The following is a 25358-nucleotide window of genomic DNA, read 5'->3' as shown; positions in this document are numbered from 1 at the left end:
TGTACATTCAATATCCCCTGCTATGTTCAGTTTCCCCTGTTAGTCCTATCTGGCACATGTTCCACATACTTGAGCAAGAACCAGTTGCTTGAGCAATTTGTAAACAATCTCCTTTGTAGACTGACTGCATTTCCCCAGTGCTCTTCCAATAAACTGAAGTCTACCACCGGCCTTACCCATGATTGAGCCTATGTGATCATTCCATTTTATATCCCTACCAAGTGTTACACCCAGGTATTTGTATCAGTTAGCCAATTCCAACAGTGACTCATAGGATACAACCTTTTTTCATTTTGTGAAGTGCACAATTTTACATTTTTGAACATTTACAGCAAGTTGCCAATCTTTGCACCACTTTGAAATCTTATTGAGATCTGACTGAATATTTATCTAGCTTTTTTTCAGATAGTACTTCATTATAGATAACTGCATCATCTGCAAAAAGTCTGAGATTTCTATTAATATTGTTAGCAACATGAATAGCAAGGATCCCAACACACACCGCTGGGACGTACGTGAAGGTACTTCTATATCTGATGATGACTCTCCATCCAAGACAGCATCTGCGTCCTGCCTACCAAAAACATTTCATTTGATACCGCATATGATGCCATATGATGGTACTGTTGACACTAAGTCTAGGTGTGGTACTGAGTCAAATGCTTTTCGGAAATCAAGAGATACTCCATCTACCTGACTGCGTTGATCCAAAGCTTTCAGTGCATCATGTGAGAAAAGTGCGAGTTGGCTTTCACATGATGGATGTTTTCAGGATCCATGCTGGTTGGCATTGAGGTTGTCATTCTGTCCAAGGTACCTCATTATGTTTGAGCTCAGACTATGCTCTAAGATTCTGCAAAAAATTGATGTCAAAGATATTGGACAATAATTTTGTGGATCACTTGTCGTATACTTCTTGTAGATGGGTGTGACCTATGCTTTATTCCAAGAACTGGGCACAGTTCTTTGTTTGAGGGATGATAGATTATAGTTCGAAGAGGGACTAACTCAGCCACTAATTCAGTATAGAATCTGATAGAGATTCCATTGGGCCCTGGAGCTTTGTTCAGTTTTAACAATTTCAGTTATTTTTCAACACCACGGATACTAATACTTATTTAATTCATCTTTTCAATGCAATGAGGATTAAATTGGGGCAATTCTTCTGGGCTTTCCTGTGTAAAAGAACATTTGAAAACAGAGTTCAGCATTTCAGCGTTTGCTTTGCTACCCTCGACCCTCAGTTTCAGTTCCTGTCTCATTCACTTGTGATTGGACACTAACTTCGATGCCACTAACAGCCTTCACATATTACCAGAATTTCTTTGGGTTTTGTGAAATATCATTTGACAATATTCTGCTATAGTGGTCATTGAAGGCATCGTGCATTGCTCTATTGACAGCCAAATGCATTTCATTCAGCATTCTACTGAGAATTTTCCAACTTCAGCTGGTGTCAGTTTTGCTTTATCCAAGGCAAGTTATTTAATGGTGTTTATCAACCAATCCACATAGTGAATAACACCCTCACAAATAATCAATTCCATTAATGATAGACACTGCTGGTACCTTCGATCTCATGTGACAGACTGAAATGTGTGGATGAATATGATAGCTTCAAATACTCTTTGCACTGCAGAATAGCTTCCATAGCTACTCCAGACAGGATGGTAGAGTGGTGTGCAGGAAATCACAAAATTATAAAGAAAATCACTGAAAGATATCTGCAGCTATCCCCACTGGTCCCATCTAGGGATTTAGCCTCCTTGGATTAATCAACACAGAAATACACACCTGTGGCATTGTTTCATAAACAGCTGCTTAAATTTGCCAGGAAGTTTAAAAACAGCATATAATCTACCACATAGTAAAACTGTTTTTTTCTGGAACGAGTCTCTAGGTTGTGGCTAAGCCATTTCCTTATATATCCTTTCTTCTAGAACCACTAGTACAGCAACATATGGAGGAGAGCTTCTGTGAAGTTTGGATAGCTGGAGAGAGATACTGACAGAGTTGAATCTTTCCTGTATAGCTTAGTTGGTAAGAGCATTGTCCACAAAAGGCAAAGTTCTGAGTTGAAGCTGTGGCCAAGACACAGGTTTCATCAGCCACAAAGTCGTCAGATGCAGTTCGCCCATGACTAGTTACTGCTGTGACTATGTCTTTATTTTTCATTTACACTGATTTTTTTACTGTTCTTTTAGCTTTTATACTGTAGTCCATAGGGCTGTATAAAATTTTAATACCTTCTCCTAGACACTGAATAAAAAGGCAAGAAAGGAAAACCAACAAAAAGGGGAAAAGCAGTATATATTTTTATTTTTATTTTCAGTTCAGTGCTTTGGGTTCTACTCTTTATTTTGTTGTTTTTAAATGCATTTGCTTGCAGAGTGTGAACACTATACTGGAGAAACACGTGAGTGATAATGCAGACCTTACTCAAAGACTTACCTGTCTTTTAGAGGAGCGACAACAGTTGCAGGGTCAGATCAATGACATGCAAGTTCAGTTACAGAAGATTAAGTCACAATTGAAGGTAAGAGTTCTGCATACTGTGCTAAACAGCCTTGTGCAGTCAATTTAGTATGTTCTTTCCTCAATCAAATAAACTTATAAAGGCTCCAATCAGTCATTCTATTTTGTGCTTTTCTCCTCATTTTTGATAACTTTGACTTGTTTCTCTTTAATAGGTCTTCTAGACCTCTCCTTTCTTTTCTTTATCAATTTTTTTCAGTATTTTTGCCAAAAATCATTCTATCTAAATAAAGGTTGAACAAGACTTTTTTTTTTTAATAGTTGCGATAAGGGTTTTTCACTCATTGAATTCATTCAGAACATCTTCATTTAATTTTCTTTCTGTCCAGCTTGTTCTTATTAGCCTTCTCTAAAACCACTTTTCAGTTATTTATAATAATTTTGAATAGTGTCCAGCTTTCATGGCCACTCAAGAGTAGACTTCAAATGACAATCTTTCTTTCCTTTTCTATAAAAAAAATCACTTAGTCATTAATAGGTCCTCCTTCATTAAAAGCAATGCCATGCAGTGAATGAGAATTTTGGTTGCCCTAACTCCAGATGTCTTCACAGTGGAAATGTCCATAACTCTCTTGACGAAAACATTAAACACAAATGATAACAAAGAGTATCCTAATCCTGTCCCATTTTGTAAATTTAGCATTATTACTCCCCATTAATGTCTATCCTCATATTTTGGTTTCTCCATAAGCTTAATATTGTTTTCCTATGTTTCTAATTTAAGTGTGTCTTATTTGAAGATCATGAAGAATTGCATCCAACTTGTGCATTCAAATGACTTATGGAAATTAGCAAAGGCTTTCTGATTAATGGAGTTGGAGGCATGGGACCACTTGTGGAGGTGGGTGTTGGGCAGCAGCTAAGATGATTGAGATGGGGTTGAAGGATGTGTTGTAAGGAAAAAAGACAGATCCCATCAATGTAATTAAGAGAAGATGGTATTGAGTGCTGTTTTGAAACAACCATGTTACACTCAGCAATATATTCTAACATTAGATGGTTGACTTTTTGCTGTGCCACAGTTAGTTTACAGTTCCTGAGGGTATTTTTGTTCTGTCATTAGACCTACAAGAAAATGCATGTTGTTTTGCTTTATTGAGACAAAGCATCATCAGTGTGGTATGTAATTAAAGATATTTACAATTTGATTTGTTTTTAAGATTGAAAAAAGTTCATTAACAGTTAAAACCAACAAATTGTTAAAGAACTGTTTTCAATCACAAAAACAATTCAAATTGTAAATATCTTTAATTACAGACCACTGATGATGCTTTACCTCAGTAAAGTGAAACGCATCTGGTGAAAAAAAGAAACACATTTTCTTGTAGCGACGGAAAGAAAATACCCTCGGGAGTTGAGGTTGTAGTGAAATGGTACTGTAGATTTACGTAAAGTACTGAATGTGTCTACCCAATATGACTTCAAATCATAATACATAATCTTTAACAGCTGTGTACAGAACACTGGCTTTTGCCTACAATGATGTCTACTACTACTGTGTCTACAAAATAATTTCTGCAGGGCAAACACACTTTGAAATTAATCTTGGCACTAACGAAGCTTAAGATTTTCCTAACAGCAACTGGACTGATGATGGCCAACATTATCTTACTGACTGTAAGGGTGGACATTCTGTAACTGTACAGAATGAAACATGAAAGAAGTCATCTCACAGTATGTATGATGTAATTTAGAATCTCCTTGACACAAAATGAGATGCAAATAACAACTCACTGAACACTGCTATGCAACACTAACTAGCAATGCAGTCAGATCTCACAACACAGCTAAACCACATCATTTGGATGCAACAAGTAGAAAGAGAAGAAATGTACTCGGAAACAGAAGCAGATCAGCATACTATTCTACCTTCATACACAGACATAAAAATCTTTCCATATAGGTATAGTAATCATTTCAGTTACTGATCATAGCTCCATTGCAGTTGTGCAACTGGCCATCAAGAGTCTTATGGAAAATAATTTTAATAAGCTTCTCAGTGCAGTGCTCCATGAAATTATATTTAATCAAAATGTGTTTGAAACAAGAACAATGCTGGTATTTGCAGACTTATTCCTATGATTCATTAATTGCCATAATTGTTACTTAATGGCTCAGCAGAGAGGAACTGAAGGAAATTAAGGAGGACATAAGTATCAAGATTGTTTCTCATTTCAGTGCACAATGAAAACTATTCAAACCCCTGGTGTAGATGATGTTGGTGAAATTGTTCCAGTCTGGGGTAATATTGGATAATGAGGGAAGTGTTCCTTTGCAGCTGTTCCATTCCATGGGGATGGGGAAGGGGGGGGGGTTGAAGAGTTAGGTGTGTGTGTGTGTGTGCGTGTGCGTGTGCGTGTGCGTGTGCGTGTGTGTGTGTGTGTTTGCGTGCTTGAGTGCATGATGCATGTGTGCGTCCTCTCACATATGACATGGTACATTGTTGGCATACTCAGTTTAGAGGGCATTGCCTGTCTGTGAAGACCTCAGTGAGACCTTTAGCAAATATTTTTGTGGTTACTTGCTGTAGCTGTCACAGACCTGAAGAACTAGCCCTGTACAAATAAGTCTTCATTCTTTACCAGTTCCGGTCTTAGCTACAATCATCTGGTAGATAAGCATTTTGTCTTTTCATTAGATTGAAAGTCCTCAAAGATAAAATATATTTATCTATACACACATAATACACCATGATTGTGGACAGCATTAAATTGGCCTCACAAGAATTCTGTCCCATTACAGAGAGATCCTACCCATCAGAGGTAGGGCTACATGTGAAAGTAGTCATGCATAGAACAGTTCTGCTATAATTACTGCACAGCCTTTTCTGCGAACATGACGACCAAGCAATTCTTCACCCAAATAAATTACCACTGACTAATTGTGGCTGAAAGAATAGCTGACCACCAAGTGAAAACACTTGCCTCAGATACAACGTATTGAGTTTCCATGGCTGCTTCGCAACCTATGCCAACTCAACCCCCCACCCTTCCCTGCCGCCTCACCCCACAGCCCTATTTCCCTGCCCCTCCCTCCTCACTCTCCCTAATACCTCCTCCTATGTGTTGCATAGATGGGAATGTTTCTTGTAACACATCCCTCAATCCTTCTTGCCTCAGTCGAAACTACATGCTGTCCCAAATCAACCTCCGTGGCTGTCTCTATGCCTTTCCCTTCATTCCATTAAGACACATCCACACTGTTGCTTAAAGTACAAAAGCAAAGCAAGTTACTAAATATGTGGTTCAATGAAAGATCAAATACAGTACATGTTTATAGCCTGCATAACTATAAAGGATTTCACAATGGATTTGTTGTATAAACTTGTCGGTGCACTGGTTGTTTTAATTCTTTATGAAAATCTGAGATTTTGACAAAACACCACCACTTGTGTTCATCAGGAAAGCAACTTAGCATTGACAGAGAATTGGAATCACACAGATGTAAAGATGTTGTAATGACCACAGCGACTTGTGATTGCATTGGCACCGACAATGAAATTTTTTATTCACAGCAGCTTTGTTTCCTTCATGAGATATAACATGGGACATACTCCTGTACTCACACTCTCACATACACTAAGGTTTCATATTTTTGTCTGGGCCATATAGTGCTAGAATTAACTTCAAAAATAAATAAAATATACCTACCATCCCTATTACTTCCTTCACTCTGTCACTTCTCCTCCACCGCTCCCAATCAGTCTTCCACTCCACTTCATTCTTCATTGTGTGTCACAAGCAGCATCCCCTGCCTAGTATAATACTCAGACTGGTATACTTATTTTGAAAAATACTCTGACTGGCAAAAAAAGTTAAGTACCCAGGCAGGGAGGAAGAAAGAAAATGAAATGTCATGGGTTGGGAGGGTATATGATGTTATTTTAGGGAGTACAAAATCAAATCAGAAACTTGGCAGTATGAACTTTCATAGAAATATAGCATTGCACCCCCTCTGGTCTGGTTGTATTCACTGATTTCTTTGGGAAGGATGTCATCACGCCATTGTATCATCATGTGAGGCAAACTGGCCAACAACTGTTTTAAATGGTCTTTCATAATCGTCGATACTGGCTCTGGGATGGAGTTGACAGCAGAGCTGGTTCTACACATGTTCTATCAGGGTATTTTGCTGGCTACAGGAGTACCTCAACACTGTGCAGACAATTCATAGAGACATGTGCCACATGTGGACAAGCATTATCCCATTGAAAAAAGTGACCACAATACTGTTGCATGGGAGGTAACACATGAGGCTGCAGAACGTCCATGACATACTGTTGTGCTGTCATATTTCACTCAGTCACTACAAGCCATGACCTGAAGTCATATCTGATGGTTTCCCACACCTTGATACTGTAAGTAACACTGCTGTGCATCTCCAAAACATTGGAAGAATGAAACCCCTTGTGACATCATTGCCATTCTCATCAACGATGGTCGTTAGTCATAGTGCAGAACAACAATTCATCAGCAGTCCCTGCTTCCTGGTCGTGGCATCATTCCAAACACAGTTATTTGTGTTGTGATGTTAACGACAGCCTGTACATGGGACGGTAATTCCCCAATCCATCTAGCTGCTGCTACTCTGTGACCATGGTGTGGGATGACACAGAATTTTCAAGGTGGCCATTATTTTTCTCACATGGCAAGTTCAGGTGTGAAATGATTACGATGCGCTTGGTGGACAGTATGGCACACCTCCCTTGTGGTGGTCAGATGTGGCCGACTGAAACTTTGACAATGAGTATGTGTGCCCTCATGTTCCCATGCAGTCCAACATCAGACCACAGTCACATCTGAAAGCCTTACAAATCTTGTTTTTGCACAGGCTGCTGCACCAGAACAATGTAGTTTTATCTGTCTGAATGCTTATTTATTATGGTATCTCCTCCTTGTATGTAATTTGAGGGTTGTGTTTCTTATTACCATGGCATATTCCTCTTAAAACTCAAACAGACACTGTCCTCTGTTATTACTTTTTCCTTGTCCAATCTCTTTGCTCTTCTCTTTTTGGGGTCACTGTGCCACATACAGCATTGGAATCTCTCATTATAATTGTTCTTACTGTTTGTCAGTTTTATTATCTCTTCTATAGTTTAATGTTGTTGTTGTGGTCTTCAGTCCTGAGACTGGTTTGATGCAGCTCTCCATGCTACTCTATCCTGTGCAAGCTTCTTCATCTCCCAGTACCTACCGCAACCTACATCCTTCTGAATCTGCTTGGTGTATTCATCTCTTGGTCTCCCTCTACGATTTTTACCCTCCACGCTGCCCTCCAATACTAAATTGGTGATCCCTTCATGCCTCAGAACATATCCTACCAACCAATCCCTTCTTCTAGTCAAGTTGTGCCACAAACCTCTCTTCTCCCCAATCCTATTCAACACCTCCTCATTAGTTATGTGATCTACCCATTTAACCTTCAGCATCCTTCTGTAGCACCACATTTCAAAAGCTTCTATTCTCTTCTTGTCCAAACTATTTATTGTTCATGTTTCACTTCCATACATGGCTACGCTCCATACAAATACTTTCAGAAACGACTTCCTGACACTTAAATTGATACTCGATGTTAACAAATTTCCCTTCTTCAGAAACGCTTTCCTTCCCATTGCCAGTCTACATTTTATATCCTCTCTACTTCAACCATCATCAGTTATTTTGCTCCCCAAATAGCAAAACTCCTTTACTACTTTAAGTGTCTCATTTCCTAATCTAATACCCTCAGCTTCACCCAACTTAATTCAACTACATTCCATTATTCTCATTTTGCTTTTGTTCATGTTCATCTTATATCCTCCTTTCAAGACACTATCCATTCTGTTCAACTGCTCTTCCAAGTCCTTTGCTGTCTCTGATAGAATTACAATGTCATCGGCGAACCTCAAAGTTTTTATTTCTTCTCCATGGATTTTAATACCTACTCCCAACTATTCTTTTGTTTCCTTCACTGCTTGCTCAATATAGAGATTGAATAACATCGGGGATAGGCTACAACCCTGTCTCACTCCCTTCCCAACCACTGCTTCCCTTTCATGCCTCTCAACTCTTATAACTGCCATTTGGTTTCTATTCAAATTGTAAATAGCCATTCGCTCCCTATATTTTACCCCTGCCACCTTCAGAATTTGAAAGAGAGTATTCCAGTCAACATTGTCAAAAGCTTTCTCTAAGTCTACAAATGCTAGAAACGTAGGTTTGCCTTTCCTTAATCTTTCTTCTAAGATAAGTCGTAGGGTCAGTATTGCCTCACGTGTTCCAATATTTCTACGGAATCCAAACTGATCTTCCCCGAGATCGGCTTCTACTAGTTTTTCCATTCATCGGTAAAGAATTCACGTTAGTATTTTGCAGCCATGGCTTATTAAACTGATAGTTCGGTAATTTTCACATCTGTCAACACCTGCTTTCTTTGGGATTGGAATTATTATATTCTTCTTGTAGTCTGAGGGTATTTCGCCTGTTTCATACATCTTGCTCACCAGATGGTAGAGTTTTGTCAGGACTGGCTCTCCCAAGGCCGTCAGTAGTTCTAATGGAATGTTGTCTACTCTCGGGGCCTTGTTTCAACTCAGGTCTTTCAGTGCTCTGTCAAACTCTTCACGCAGTATCATATCTCCCATTTCATCTTCATCTACACCTTCTTCCATTTCCATAATATTGTCCTCAAGAACATCGCCCTTGTATAGACCCTCTATATACTCCTTCCACCTCTCTGCTTTCCCTTCTTTGCTTAGAACTGGGTTTCCATCTCAGCTCTTGATATTCATACAAGTGGCTCTCTTTTCTCCAAAGGTCTCTTTAATTTTCCTGTAGGTAGTATCTATCTTACCCCTAGTAAGATAAGCCTCTACATCCTTACATTTATACTTTAGCCATCCCTGCTTAGCCATTTTGCACTTCCTGTCGATCTCATTTTTGAGACGTTTGTATTCCTTTTTGCCTGCTTCATTTACTGCATTTTTATATTTTCTCCTTTCATCAATTAAATTCAATATTTCGTCTGTTACCCAAGGATTTCTACTAACCCTCGTCTTTTTACCTACTTGATGCTCTGCTGCCTTCACTACTTCATCCCTCAGAGCTACCCATTCTCCTTCTACTGTATTTCTTTCCCCCATTCCTGCCATTTGTTCCCTTACGCTCTCACTGAAACTCTGTACAACCTCTGGTTCTTTCAGTTTATCCAGGTCCCATCTCCTTAAATTCCCACCTTTTTGCAGTTTCTTCAGTTTTAATCTACAGTTCATAACCCATAGATTGTGGTCAGAGTCCACATCTGCCCCTGGAAATGTCTTACAATTTAAAACCTGGTTCCTAAACCTCTGTCTTACCATTATATAATCTATCTGAAACCTGTCAGTATCTCCAGGCTTCCTCCATGTATACAGCCTTCTTTTATGATTCTTGAACCAAGTGTTAGCTATGATTAAGTTATGCTCTGTGCAAAATTCTACCAGGCGGCTTCCTCTTTCATTTCTTAACCCCAATCCATATTCACCTACTATGTTTCCTTCTCTCCCTTTTCCTACTACCGAATTCCAGTCACCCATGACTATTAAATTTTCGTCTCCCTTCACTATCTGAATAACTTCTTTTATTTCATCATACATTTCTTCAATTTCTTCATCATCTGCAGAGCTTAGTTGGCATATAAACTTGTACTACTGTAGTAGGCGTGGGCTTCGTGTCTATCTTGGCCACAATAATGCGTTCACTATGCTGTTTGTAGTAGCCTACCCGCATTCCTATTTTTTTATTGATTATTAAACCTACTCCTGCATTACCTCTATTTGACTTTGTATTTATAACCCTGTATTCGCTTGACCAGAAGTCTTGTTCCTCCTGCCACCGAACTTCACTAATTGCCACTATATCTAACTTTAACCTATCCATTTCCCTTTTTAAATTTTCTAACCTACCTGCCCGATTAAGGGATCTGACATTCCACGCTCCGATCCGTAGAATGCCAGTTTTCTTTCTCCTGGTAGTTACATACCCTGGCCTAAAATGTCATTGTCATTATTCTTCATAATAATCTTGAGTTCTTATTTTGCTGCTGTTAGCACTAACCTTATGTGTTGCTGTTCCCATCCCTTTCTTCATATCGGGATGCTTTCTATGAATTTTGAACTGAGCCATCTATCATGTCCCTACCACATACTGGTTTCTGTTTCTGTTTTGTGTGATCAGTAATGTCTAAATTATTCTCTGTACTCTCCATGGTTGCAATACCTATTAAATAATATGATGGGATTCTGTTGCATTCCACATCACAACATTACTTTTATTCAAATCATTCTGATCATCGCCTTAAATAGTCGCTCACAATCCAGATCAACAGATATGTCTGTATTGTGCACAATGCTGATTCCACCATCAAAAAGAAAACTACTTCTTTTTTTTCTGCCCTTGAGATTGTCATCTGCTTCCATCATTAAAGTCTTTTTCTGTAACTCTCAAAAGGGCACTTAATGAGTTTTGTTTTGTAAGATGATTTACTGTTTTAATAACATTCAAAGGATTTTCTGTCATATTATGCTTGTAGGTGTTTTGTATGTTGTAATTGTTTAATTATGTATGTCATTTTCACTAGGTGAGTGAGGCAGAGAAGAGAAACTCAGATGCAAAACTGGTTGCTGAGAGAGCTGCATGGACTCAAGAGCGTGCTACGTTACAACTGGCACTTTCTCAGGCAAAGGCAGAGTCTGAGATGCCTGTGGGAGCTGAAGCAGTGAAAGATACTGAGCAGCGAGTAAGTATTACACTTGAGATATAACCACATTGTTTCTCTGTGAGGCTCAGTAATAAAATATTAATTATTTCCTCAAAGAAAAAAAATCAAATCCTGGCCAGCAGATGCGATTGATATTCATCCTTGAATGTGACGTATTTTTCCCAGTGATGGGTGACTCTGCATGTTCCACCCTTTTGTCATTCTTAAAATGTCTGTCACACAGTGGTTTCTTCATTTGAGAAAAGAGGAAGAAGTCACTGGGTTGTCTGGTACTGAAGAAGTTAGGCAATGTCATGGCACCAAAATACCCCTCAGACATCACCCTGCAACTAATATTCTCCCATTACCTCATCAGAAAATTTCAGTAGCATGCTCCCATGACAGTTTCCTCATTATGATCATGATCTGATAGCATCAAACAGTGTCAACCTAAATTCACAAGTATTGGTGGTTGAGTCTTCACCTTTTTTGGCAGTGGTGTATCCACGTTTCCCTTGCTTGTTTCGCTCCTTTGTCTAAAGGTCATAGTGATGCACCCAGCACTCGTCCATGCTGTTTATGTGGATAAAGAAGTTATTTTGGTTGGCCTGACAGATTCATGAGCTATTTGAATGGATGTGAGCAATCAACAGAATCGAGTTCCTTAAGTGCAGAATGTGGAGCAAGTTGTTGAAAACTGATATATGACTGATGTTCATTTTTCCACTATTGCCTCAATTGTGATATGTCGGTCTTTGAACACCTGGGTGTTCTATTCCTCTTGCAATTCCCATTTTTTTTTTACAAATAGATGGTATCCCACTTTGTACTTTGTCATTCGGACTTGTTTGACCTCATTGGATGGTGTGCATCCCGTAAACACTTTACCATAAGATGGTGCATTGTTGCTGTAAGCGTCTGTGTGCTCATTCTGGATTGTTGCACCTTTGTTCCTCTTCAAATGCAGAAAATGCATTACCACACAACACTCAATATCATCAGTGGTCTGTGCCGTTTTGTTTTGGATCCTCTAGTAGCGTGCTACGGTACTGTGATGTGGAGATTACACTGTGTACCAGGACATGAAACCTGTAAAGAAACAAAAAATTAATTGTGTATTTTTATTCTTTCAAAGTGACAATTAAAACTTTGACTAACCCTTGTAGTTTGTTTGCATGACTGGTAATTAGATCTCATAATTAAAGAAAACAGCCTCCATATAAACAGCTACCAGTTTCTTGATGTTTGACACTGAATTTTGCACCCTGTGCTCTGTTTTCAGATGATGCTTTAATTGCTCACGTGCACCTATTTATATTAAGACAGGTGGTGCAGTAGTTGAGACATTGAATCATCCTTTGGAAGAAGTATCATCCAAATCAGAGAAAATACTAGGTGCAAAAGTTAATTTTATCAGTTCAATCAGTCACAATGTTTGCTTACATTCTTATCGCACGACAACAACTGTTTCTTGTAAAATTTGAAGGTTATGGAAACTTAACATATCAGATGCTGGAAAATAGACACCAATTATTCCACAAAGGCACCTTAACAAATTTTCAAGAACTAGTGAGGACCCTAGGAACAATCTTCAGCTCCCTATATATATGTCTCACATAAGGTTTGCAAAGACAAGATCAGGCTAGTTACAGTGCACAAAGAGGCATTTCAGCAGTTGTCCTTCCTGTGCTAAGTTTACAAATGGAACAGAAAGAAATCCTAATGTGTGGTGCTATGGAAAGTGCCATCTGCCGTGCACAACACAGTGGGTTGAAGAGCATGGCTGTAAATGTGCAAGTAGCTGTTTACAGTTTCTTTCATTATGTAATTACTGATATTGACTTATAATTCACTGTAATATTCATTGACATTGTAATTGATTTTTTCACCATAGACTCTTACAATCTTTTTTTCTCTTTGATGTCCTTCACACCCACAACAAACTAGGACAAAACAGTACTCAGTATAAACTTGTTAAAAAACACATTACCAGGATCCATGTATGGTGATTGGCTAAATTTGAATGTGATGCATGTTTATTCAGTGAAGATCCCAATTGTTGGTCCTACTTGGTGCTCCTCTGTCCAAAACTCTGTCCTGCCATGTGACCGGACACCTGTCTACTACAGTTGCTGCCTGACGGAACCAGAGAATATCTCTGAACATAGTTAGGAGAATTTGTATCTCGAATAGCCCATTCTTGGACGCTTATCACAAAGTCTCACCCTCTTGACACCTGCAACACAGCATAGTACATAAAGCAGTGCATCGCACTGCAAGACATTCTCTCCAACCAGCAAGTGCCCATACGCCGACGTTCAAGCTCCCGCCCATCACAGCTGGTGTGCTCATAAGAAGACTGAAGCCTGCCTTGGCCATTTTCCCAAGAGAGGTGTTTATCTGTTTCATGCCTCATGGTGCCAGATTTGTGTTGGTTCTGGCATACACTGAGCAGCTAGTTACCTTTCATATGCACCATCTCCAACAGTGTTTGTGCAGTCTGTATTTCAAGCTCCCAAGAGATATGTTATGGTCTTAAAACATTTGTTGATAGCATGAGCTGCTGAGTTAGTGGTTTTATTCTGTCTTCATACTCATGTTGGATCGTGTGTAAAGCATTTACTTTCTGGGCAAATCACTACTAAGAACACAAATTTTATAGTGCCTCATGGTGCCACTCCTTTCTTTAACAATCACCCTATTACCAAGTGACATTAAAGCTGTGCCTCATGGTTTCAGGAACAGCTAAGAACTATTAATTCTTGAGATTATTTCAGTGCTCCTTATAATAGTTTAGTTTGTACAATAAACTAGTTTGTTTGTGTTAACTTGTGAACATTACTCATTGTGCAAGTGCATAAAACACCTGTTCCCAAGTCCTCAATTTCAGCTGATTTTACCGAGCGAGGTGGCGCAGTGGTTAGCACACTGGACTCGCATTCGGGAGGACGACGGTTCAATCCCGTCTCCAGCCATCTTGATTTAGGTTTCCCGTGATTTCCCTAAATCGTTTCTGGCAAATGCCGGGATGGTTCCTTTGAAAGGGCACGGCCGATTTCCTTCCCAATCCTTCCCTAACCCGAGCTTGCTCTCCGTCTCTAATGACCTCGTTGTCGACGGGACGTTAAACACTAACCACCACCACATAATCAGCTGATTTTATGTGGGTTATTAAATCAGGTAGGGGCCAACATACCCAAAGTGCCACTGTCTATGATGAATCAGTGGCTCCTCATGCAGTTCTAAGACAAATTACTGTGCTAATATGGGCATTGAATGTTGTTTATTGTTATTTGGCTTTGAATTTGGAACTTTGTAATGTCAGTGCAACAGCTGTTCTGATGTTTATCAAGAATGACTATTCTGTAAGTTTATTTGGTTTGTGTCTATTGTAGCAACAGATATATTGTTTAGAATACTTGTTCTTTTTATCATTCGCTATATTTTGTGACTCCATTATTTAACATCTGCTTGTCTCACTTTTTCAATTATTATTATTATTATTATTATTATTATATTTGAAATTGGCATACTCAAAACCATGTGAAATTGCTGATTTCTGGGTGTTCCAGTATTTCTTCATTCTTGCTCTCTGTTGTTCTCTTCTCTCATCTGTCCATGTCCTTCCTGAATTCATTTCAGTTTTCTTCTGAAAACCCCCTAATTTTTTGTACCTTTTTTCCTAAATTCATGTCTGTTTTCAATGTCTGTATCCGTTATTCCCAAATCCCATAGGTCTATGTTAACTTCTATAAACTACGAAATTTGGGGTTTTGGATTTCTGTCAAATAAGTTGAGTATTTCTTTGTCAGCCTCTTGTTATCCATTCTTTTTAACTGGCAATAAAGTGTAATCCTCCACTTTATGGTTGTATCTATTATATTCTCAGGTTTTTTTTTTTTTTTATCTCCATACACCTCCTCATTGGTTGCTTCTCAGTTTCCAAATGCCATTTTTCATACTTTGAATTCAGAATTTTTCAGATTATTCTTCTTTCTTTCTTTTCAAATCATTGAACTGTTTGGCTGTGTTTATGGCAAGGCATTTTGAGGCATAAAGGCACCTGGTTTTTTTAGTCACCACATTGTAATGCTTCAATTGTGTATTAATAGATAAGGATTTGTGTGTTCTTTGATAAGTGGAATGCTGTTTTCATTTTTATGGCTGTATTTATGTTAGCTGCTTTGTCCTGAGCATTGGTTAGATTATTTCTCCCAAATGTTATAATTAGAAACTTACTTTTTTTCTGTGCTTTGATACCATAAATTTTTGTTCACCTTGAACATTGGTTATGTATATGGCTTTTTCAAACAAAATTTGTAATCCAGTGTTTTCTGCTACCTCATGGACAGTGTTCATCAGTTTTGTTACACCTTGTAGGTTTGCCGTTAAGATTGCTAAATCATCAGCAGAAGCTAACCAGTCAGTTTCCAAGTTCTCACTCTTTTTTCAAGTTTCACTTTATTTATTCCCGATTCTTCTGTTATTTTTCTCCATTTTTGTACGACTTTCTTCAAAATGCAATTGAATTATAATGGAGGCAGTCCATCACCCCACCTCTCACATGTTTTAATTTTGAAATGTTTTGTTATTTCACTTAGTTTGTTTAATTATTGCCATTGTTCATCTCCCCTTCCCCTTCCCCACCCCTGGGGGCACACAACTCTTTAGTGGGTTTGTACTTGGTTACTATAGGGCTCCAGCCTTTGCTGCATTACTTCTTTTCCGTGCTGCACGCTTATACTTCCACTACCCCTTTCCCCTTCTACCTCTCCAGCAGATAGTTTTCAGTTCTGACCCTGCTTGGACATGGTCTATGATTTGGCCTTGAGTTTCCATTTCTGACATATTCTACAACTTTTCATTAAGTAAACACATGGTTCCCATTGTGGGGTTTAACCTGCCACCAATTTTCAAAATTCTCCAGAATTGCGGATTGCGCAGGGAAGGTCGCCCAGTGCAGTGTGTGCTCCACTTTTGTGCCTTTCCATCTGTGCACCCTTCCCTTTAATGCTGTAATACACCCAAAATCCAGCATGGTAGCCATCCCGTTATGGGGGGGGTAGGGGGGGGGGGGTGCTCATCAAGTACCTGCATTGTTGTAGCCTCCTGACCACACAGATCACACAGTTGGTGCCTGAGCTGAAAACTCCCCATGTAGGCCAAGGAGTATGTGCCCTTTGTGACTGGGACATGGGAACTTCGAGCAACAGATCATTGGCCAGGTAGCCATTGCTGAGGCTTGGTGGTGCCCATGGGAAGAGGCCCCATTCACTGTCAGTGGAACCGGCGGATCACCCACAAATGAAGAAGATGAACTTTTCTCCCGCTGATGGGCATAAGGCCCCGCCGTCTCTATGAAAGGACAATCCTGTTTCAATGCAGAGAGATAGGGCCCTACAATGTTCCCTTCCCTCGCTATCCTGTGGGAGGAATGTAGGCCTAAGTGGCAAGCAGAGCAATACTCCCCACAATACTTGTTTTGTGCAGGGGCTGATGGTGAATCCTTCTGGCTCACAAAGCCCTTGTTCTTTATGGAGAACCTAGAAGACAAGTTCAGGGAAGTGGCATCCATCACTAAAATGAAAAGTGGGTCATTTTTGATCAAAACAGCATCTCCTGCCCAGTCATGGGCACTGCTCGCTTCTAACAAGCTGGGTAACATACCAATGACTGTTACTCTCCATAACAATCTAAATTTAGTTCCATAGTCTTAAAATCTGATGATGAGCTATGCGCCAAGTTGGAGTGATGGGGTGTACATTTTGTCCATCGTGTACATTGGGGGCCAAAGGACCACAGGGTTGCTACGGGTGCCTTCATTTGTCCTTTGAGGGCAATTCATTGCCTGAAAAGATAAAAGTGATGGAATACCACTGTAAAGTGAAACAATATGGCCCCCCACTCCTCCCCCTTCCCCATCGATATAGAGATTGTGGATGAACGCAGCATGCAGATGCTCCCAATGCAGCATGCAGATGCTCCCTGCACATCTCCCCCATCTGTGTCAGCTGAGGAAAGGGCTCTTTTCCCTGCACATGAAATTTCACTGTTTGCCATAAAGAAAAGAAAATACAAGAATACTGGACAAACTCAGTTACTAAGAGTCCAAGAAGTACGAGCGGTTGCATCCAGCGTGTCAAACAATGTCATATGCTACACCTACGATGACATTAATCATCATCTTTATCTAAAAGTGATTCAGAGAAGCCATTGCAATTGGAAAAATTCTCTAAGGAGAGCAAAGACAAGAAAAGGTCCTCCAAGAAGGACATTCCAGTGGCCCCCATGCCAATAGATCCCACCTGTTCCATCCCTGTGGCTGAGGCGGAGATTCCAGCAGCCCCGTTCACACCACACAATGGAATGTGGAACCCATGTATATTGATGCCACAACCCCTCAACCAGTGGCAGCAGGTGACCCTGAGGCACATCATGCTCCCTTGGTCCCTTAATGGCCTAACTGTACATTGATAACATTATTCTCCAGTGGAACTGTAGCAGTTTTTTCCACCACCTGTATGAGCTTCATCTATTAAGCACTTCACCTGCTTTCTGCATTGCCCTTCAGGAGACTTGGTTTCTGGCAACGCAGACCTCAGCCCTTCATGGATACTGGGAATATTATAAAAATCATGCTGCCTATGACAGGGTTCCAGGCGGAGTTTACATATATGTTCTAGACACTCTATATAGCAAATTTGTGGCTCATAATACACCTTTGGAGGCTCTGACTGTTCAGATAAGGGCATTTCAGGATATTACCATCTACAATGTTTACCTCTCTCCTGATGGTGAAATGTCTCAGTACGTACAGTTTGCATTGGTTTCTCAGCTCCCGGCACCTTTCCTAATGTAGGGTGATTTCAACGCCCATAGCCCTTTGTGGGGTATGAACCATGGTAATTGACCATGGTAAAGACCTAAAAAATTTACTTTCACAACTTGACCTTTCACTCTTGAATACTGGTACCTCCACACATTTCAAAGTGGCACACGGAACTTCCTTGGACATTGACCTTTCCATTTGCAGCCCTTGTCTTCTTCCATCCATCAACTGGAGGATCCACAATGACCTGTGTGGTAGCAACCATTTCCCGAACTTCCTGTCCTTCCTACAGTATCACTCCACTGGATGCCTGCCCATGGGCTCTCAACAGTGCTGACTGGAATGCTTTCCCCTCTGCTGTCGAACTTGCCTTTCCGATGCATAGAGATATCAATGAGGCAGTCCAGAACACAATCACATCCATTCTTTCAGCAGCTGATTTAGCGATCCCCTGTTCCTCAGGCCCACCCTGACAGAAGACAGTACCTTCGTTGTCCTTGGAAATCGCAGCAGAGGCTATTTGAGATTATAGGCAGGCTCTCCAACAGCATAAGTAGCGCCCATCGATGGAGCACCTCATTGCTTTTGAGTGACTCTGTGCCTGACATCTAATAAAAAGATGGAAGCAAGAATGCTGAGAATGGTACTTTTTGAGCATCGGAACATGTAACTCTTTTTCGCAGGTTTGGATTAAGATCAGATGTCTGTATGGATACTAAACATCTGCAGTTGTACCTGGTATTACCATGAATGGCGCTGTCTACACATACTAAAATGTAGACTTTCACAGCCAGAAATGTCATGTCCATTATAATTATCCGGGCTGTTATGCCGTGGTTGGTTGATAAATTCTGTGTCAATTCCCAATGTTTCATCCCCGTCTGTGGAGGACATCTTCAAGGGGGTCTGTAGCTCAATGGAAGGTCCAACACACCCACTGGCTCACTGCTGACTGACACATCTGTAGCTCAATGGAAGGTCCAACACACCCACCGGCTCGCTACTGACTGACAGTCAGTAGTGAGCCAGTTGGTATGTTGGACTTTCCATCAAGCTACAGACCCCCTTGAAGATGTCCTCCGCAGATGGGACAAAACGTTGGGAATTGGCACAGAATTCATCAACCGACCACTTCATAACAGCCCAGATAATTATAATGGACGTGCTGTCTACACAGAGCCCGTCACCAGATATTTTGCTCTGCACTATGCTCAAGCCTCAGTCTGAGAATTATCAACCTGTCTTTCATGTCCTAAAACAATGGTTGGAGTGAAAGCAATTATCTTCTACTACACGCCACCCGGAGCCATGTAATGCTCCATTCAGTGAGTGGGAATTCATCAGTGTCCTAGGCTATTGCTCTGATACAGCCCCATGGCCAGACTGCATCCACAATCAAATGATCAAGCACCTACTGGTGGAGTTCTGTATAAGTTGCTTTAACGCATGGTGATCCAGTGCTGTTTTGGCTGCTTGAGTGTTGCGGTCTTCTGGCTCCGTTCCAGGGTGGTTTTCACCAATGCTGTTCCACTACTGATTATCTTGTTTACCTGGAATCTGGCCATCCAAACAGCTTTTGCCAGACGTTATAACCACCTTCTTCGATGTGCAAAAGGCTCACGACACCACAAGGCGTCGCCATATCCTTGCTACCTTAACACGACTGGGGTCTCCAGAGTCCGCTCCCAGTTTTCACCCAGAAGTTCCTACCACACCGTATGTTCCAGGTTTGAGTTGGTGCTTCCCACTGTAGACTATGCTACTGTTCCCCTGCACCTTTGTTGGAAAAAACACAGTTTGCATCATACCATATGAATTTAGGAGATCTACCAACATCCTTTTCTTGCACCATCATATACAAAATTAGTATTGAAGTCACCCCATATAACTACTGTCTGGTACTTCCTACAAAGTGAATCAAGAACCCTCTCTAGCTAGAGCAGAAATGCTCTGAAGTCGGACTTAGGGGACCTATAAACAACAACAATTAGAAGTTTAGTTTCACTAAATTCAACTAACACTGCACAAGTTTCAAATATCTGTTTAGTGCAGTGTCATGATACATTTATGGACTCAAATGGAATACTGTTTTTTACGTACAGAGCCACTACCCCACCCTACAAGGAACTCCTTGAGAAACAGCAAGCTAGTCTGTAGCCTGGTAAAGGAAGCCTCTGAATTATCAAATTATTTAAGTGGTGCTCTGATATACCAATAATTTCTGAGTTAACATCTATTAGCAGTATACTAACTTCATCTCTAATACCTGTTATATTTTGATGAAGTATTCGAATTACTTACCTACTTGGAAACATTACGTCCTCTAAAGGTGAGCCCTTAGTTAGAGGGACTTCCTTTAAGCAGGTATACCTATCAACTGACTTCAATCTAAAAAAAGTGTAGCTCTAACACCAACTAATACAGGTATTTTTACATGGGTGACACCACCACCACCACCACCACCACCACCACCACCACCACCACCCACTGCACTGTCACCTATAAGCTTAGCCAGCTTCCCCTTCCCATACCTATTGAGGTGCAGGCCATGCCTAGTGAAACCCAATCTACTGATAGACCCAACTGGCACCACTGAGATGTGATCCAAGCCCTCTGCCATCAGTGCCCTCCCCAGCCCCACGTTAACGCTCCTAACAGCTGCATTAAGGTGAGGCCGATCATGACGCTGAAACACTTGCACGAAATGCACATTAGTGCCACCAGTTTGAGTAGCTATCTTAACCAAGTCACCACCGACATCATATTCCCTGTCCCTATCGAGACTGTTCCGTGCTCCACCCACTATCACTACCTGATCCTCCTCCGTAAAATTCTTACATAACTACCCTATGCCTACAGTCACCCGAGCCAACCCTGCACTAGGTTTGACAATGCTGGTGACCTGGTACTCACTCCCCAACACTTCCTGCAACTGCTGACCCACAACTCTACCATGGGAACTACCTAGCAGCAGAACCTTCTTTCTGCTAGACTTTGCAACTAACCTATGCCTCCTAATTTCTGAGGACTGCTGCAAGTTCCCTACATATACAGCTACATGAGGCTGCATCACTGCACCAGCTGTGTCTTCTGTGAACGCTGGAAGCACATTTGATTATTATTAATAGTAATAACAATAACCCAGAATAAATTGTCACTCTGCAGCAAAGCGTGCGCCGAATTGAAATTTCCTAGCAGATTCAAACAGTATGCTGGACTGAGATTTGAATCTGGGATCTTTGCTTTTCACAGGCAAGTGCTATACCGACTGGGCTATTCAAGCATGAGTCTAGATCTGCCACCTCAAAGCTTTACTTCCACCAAAACCTGATTCTATGGTCAGTATTTCCATAGCTTCTCCCTACCCTAAAAATGGGGATAAAAGAGGAAACTAATATGTGTTTGTGGCAGACTGAGTGAATGAATGAACAGCACTTCCAATAGTTAGAGAAATTGTATACATTTCAAAGAGAACCACAGTTGGCCATGTATATCTCAAGCTATATCTTCTTTTGGTTTATTTATTTCTTCCTGTTCCCCCATCCATCTGTAAAATGCCTTCATTAATTTATTCAATTCTTTCTTCAGTTTCATGATTATTTCGCTCTAATTTGTTACAATTTTTTGCACTTTATGAGCTTCAAAGAATGTTCTTGAATTTTCCTTGCTATCTTTGTGATAAAACAACTTTCAGCTCTTGTTTAGTAATTTTCCCTCTTTTTGCTCACACTCTTTCCACAACATAATTTTTGCTTTTTTGCCATTTCTTTCACATTAGTCCTTTGTTTAATATACATTTTTAGCCTTTTACATCACTAAATTTCAGGTAGTTCTCCAAAAAATAATTATTCTCCTTTCTAATATCTTATTTGAAAAATCATGTTTTCACTATCTTCTTTTGTCCTTTTTCTAACTTAGTTCATTAACATACAGTATTTGGCTTGCTGTCTTCTACTTTCTCTAATGATGCCTTATAGTTTTCGACGGGACGTTAAACACTAACCACCACCACCACCACCACCTTATAGTTTTAATGTCTTTGGTAAGAAAACAGCTGCTTGAAGAAGAAAAAAGTAGATTGAGAGAGCACAACCGTTATTTATATTTAAGCAACATTCAAGAAATGGACAGGTTAGTAATAAGAAGCAGAAGACCATTAAAAGATGTAAAAATTTTTAAAACTGATCTTGTCAGAAAAGTACTTGTTAAGACCCACATTTGCAATTACTATTTGACATAAGATAAGGCTTCTTTATTCAAAACTTAGGTTGTGATAATATTATTTACTCATATAAAATATGTCAAAAAGTAACAAATTTATAAAAGCATAGAAAGGGTATGCTGCCACAAAAGTCTGTGGTCGCTTACTAAATAGCCTCAAAAGTCTGACAGATAGCTAACCAACATTTAAAAACAAATTTTAAAGTATTTCTGAATGACAATTCGTCCTACCCAGTAGACGAATTTTTAGATATAAATTAGTAATCTTAAACAAAAAATTGTCATATTCATGATGTATGGAACAAATATTAATTTAATCTAAAGAAAAATGTGAAAAAAATGATAAATGGTGATTGATGTTCCTTCTGTATAAGGCAATTTGGAAAAAATATCTGATGTCCATTTTCTAAGAACCAAATACTATTGTTTTTCTTAAAAATGAAACTCCTCCAGCTGTACTTATAGGCCCTATGTAACACACCATACATGAAACAAACAATGTGAGACATCAGTAGTCTGTGAGCTATTGTACAAAATGAATATATTATAAACATATTATGTAAAGGATGACTTAATTAAAAGTAGTTACATTTCGTTCATTTTCATTAAGATGCAATTTACCTTGACATTAGCAATTTATGTGGTACAAACAAGTACAGACGAGGTCATATATACATGGTTATTTCCATCACAGATCAATACCAGACATTTGAATAAAATGGGGGTATATATATAAGTCTAGGTGACAAACAGTTACTCTTAGATATAATAATATAGGCATGAAACAGTACTAAAATTGTGTTAAAAGTGAATAATAATACCCTAAACCCTTCTTTGTGTGCACAATTTAACTAACAGGAAGAAAAATATGCATTGCCAATCCGACGTATGTAAGGTATGATCCTTTGTTTATAAATACTGACGGGTGGGAATGGTGGAAAGGAGTTACATTTGCATAGTAGTTGCAACAGCAGCACTTCATCATGAACCTTGCATATGCTGCTTGCTGTGCAAAGGGCATGTGGCAACATACAAGACGTATTAGAGGTACATAGACCAACAACTATTTCCCGTGAGATCACCGAAGTTAAGCACTGTCGGGCTGGGCTAGCACTTGGATGGATGACCTTCTGGTCTGCCGAGTGCTATTGGCAAGCGGAGTGCACTCAGCCCCTGTGAGGCAAACTGAGGAACTTGATTGAGAAGTAGTGGCTCCGGTCTTGTAAACTGACATAGGGCCGGGAGAGTGGTGTGCTGACTACATGCCCCTCCGCATCTGCATCCGGTGACGCTGGTGGGCTGAGGATGGCCACAGCGCCCAGTCGGTACTGTTGGGCCTTCATGGCCTGTTCGGGCGGAGTTTAGTTTAGGTTAGTTTAGAGGTACATACACATCAGTTAATTAAACACAGACAATAATATACTGAATTCTTTCATTATTTAAGTAGACTAATGCTATATTTTGCTCAATATGTACAACACTTATGTAATATTTTTGTAGCATTTTTTTTTATTTCAGAAATGAATTGCCGTTTGATACTGAACTGTCAGAATGCTTATTTTTAACTTTTTCATGTGGAAATAGAAGTAACAATAATTTCAAGCATATACAATTCTTCATACAGATTCATTTTATTCAATACTATTTTTAATTTTCAGGTAAACCATCTATTTGGGAAGTACCTAAGAGCAGAAAGCTATCGAAAATCTCTTATTTGGCAGAAAAGATATCTTTTAGTTGTTCTTGGGGGTTATGAGGATACTGAGTCCAGTACAATCAGAAAATTGACACAACTTGCAGAATCCAGTGGATGCAAGAGGAGGAGTGAAAAACACCAAAAGACAATTCCCAGAATTAGTTTCAGGTATCAATACTTAAAGAAATAGCTAGTCAGTTATATTACACAAAAATTTATGTCTCACATTTTTGTAAAGAAGAAAATGATATATTTCTCTGGAAGGACATGTGACAAGCAAATTAAACTGCCGGTAGTACACTTTTACTTGACCCCTCTGTGATGGTTGGAAGTCAGGTGACTTCATACCGATCCAGAATGCTTCCGCTCTTTGTCAACCTTAGCTACTTAACAATATTAAGTATTGCCCTCTGAAATAATATGTAGCCATTGTGAATACAGCATTGATCTGTATGCAGTAGTGTTCTTAGTGATTGTTAATATTAGTTGCAGAGATGAGCAAAGAGGCTGCAAATGGTCCTTCTAACGACTCACTATTACTTTTGTGTCACTTTTGAAATGCATTAGTCCATTATATGTTGTTAGTTTCTTTTATAAGCTCTGTGCTGTCTGCTCTGAGGAAGGAGGCAGTGCTGTCTCAGCAGCCATGTGCTACAAGCCGATCACAAGCTTCTGCTTCTGGTATCTACCACTCAGGGGCCAAGTAAAAGTGTGTGATCAGTATGTGCACGGGCAGAATAGAAATTGAAACAGGACCTCCTAAAATCCTTCGGGAGAGCTTTTTTTTGTGTTTTTGTAGTATTCATAGTAACAAGAAAATAAAATCTGAAAATCTGTGACATAATTAGTATAGGTAAAAACTTTATGTCCACCAATCTCGTAACAAATCATCCATGTTTCAGATAAGCTACTGTGCTGGGGCTGGAACAACATTGCTTGTGTGTGTGTGTGTGTGTGTGTGTTGCAGTAGTTAGCTCCGAAGAACAACATAGTCCCAGCAATGCTTTCAGCCTTATTAATGTGTCTGTTAGCTGCTCAACACCTCAATTATATGGTAATGGGCTACCTTTACTCCTTTCATTACCTGTATAACATCTAAAGTTGGGCCATGATTAGACTAATTACAGGGTGAACAGAGACAGCCTAAGCAGTAATTCCTCCTTCACTCCATACACCATTGGCTTAGGAAGCCATGAAATTCTGTCGTTTTGCAGAGAGTCTTTATAGATATAGAGAATCATTTTTATTTTAGATATTAAACAACTGTACAGATCACATTTTGCCAGTGAAAGTGAGTGTTAGGGAGACATGGAGTAGTGAAGTTGCATTTTGGTTTTTTGCATCTGTCACAAGTAATTT

General features: G+C 39.8%; 1 protein-coding gene across 1 annotated transcript in view; it reads left to right on the top strand.

Annotated features, from left to right (window-relative positions):
* Positions 1–25358, top strand: part of LOC126236970 (golgin subfamily B member 1-like) — a 535118-nt gene that overhangs the window by 495719 nt on the left and 14041 nt on the right. Inside the window, exons 48-50 of the mRNA XM_049946677.1 lie at positions 2390–2536; positions 11134–11292; positions 23962–24167. Of these exons, the coding sequence (XP_049802634.1) occupies positions 2390–2536; positions 11134–11292; positions 23962–24167 (512 nt within the window). The remainder of the gene's footprint in view (positions 1–2389; positions 2537–11133; positions 11293–23961; positions 24168–25358) is intronic.

Source organism: Schistocerca nitens, chromosome 2 (genome assembly GCF_023898315.1).
Source record: "Schistocerca nitens isolate TAMUIC-IGC-003100 chromosome 2, iqSchNite1.1, whole genome shotgun sequence".
NCBI lineage: Eukaryota > Metazoa > Arthropoda > Insecta > Orthoptera > Acrididae > Schistocerca > Schistocerca nitens.
This window is presented reverse-complemented; position numbering and strand designations above follow the sequence as displayed.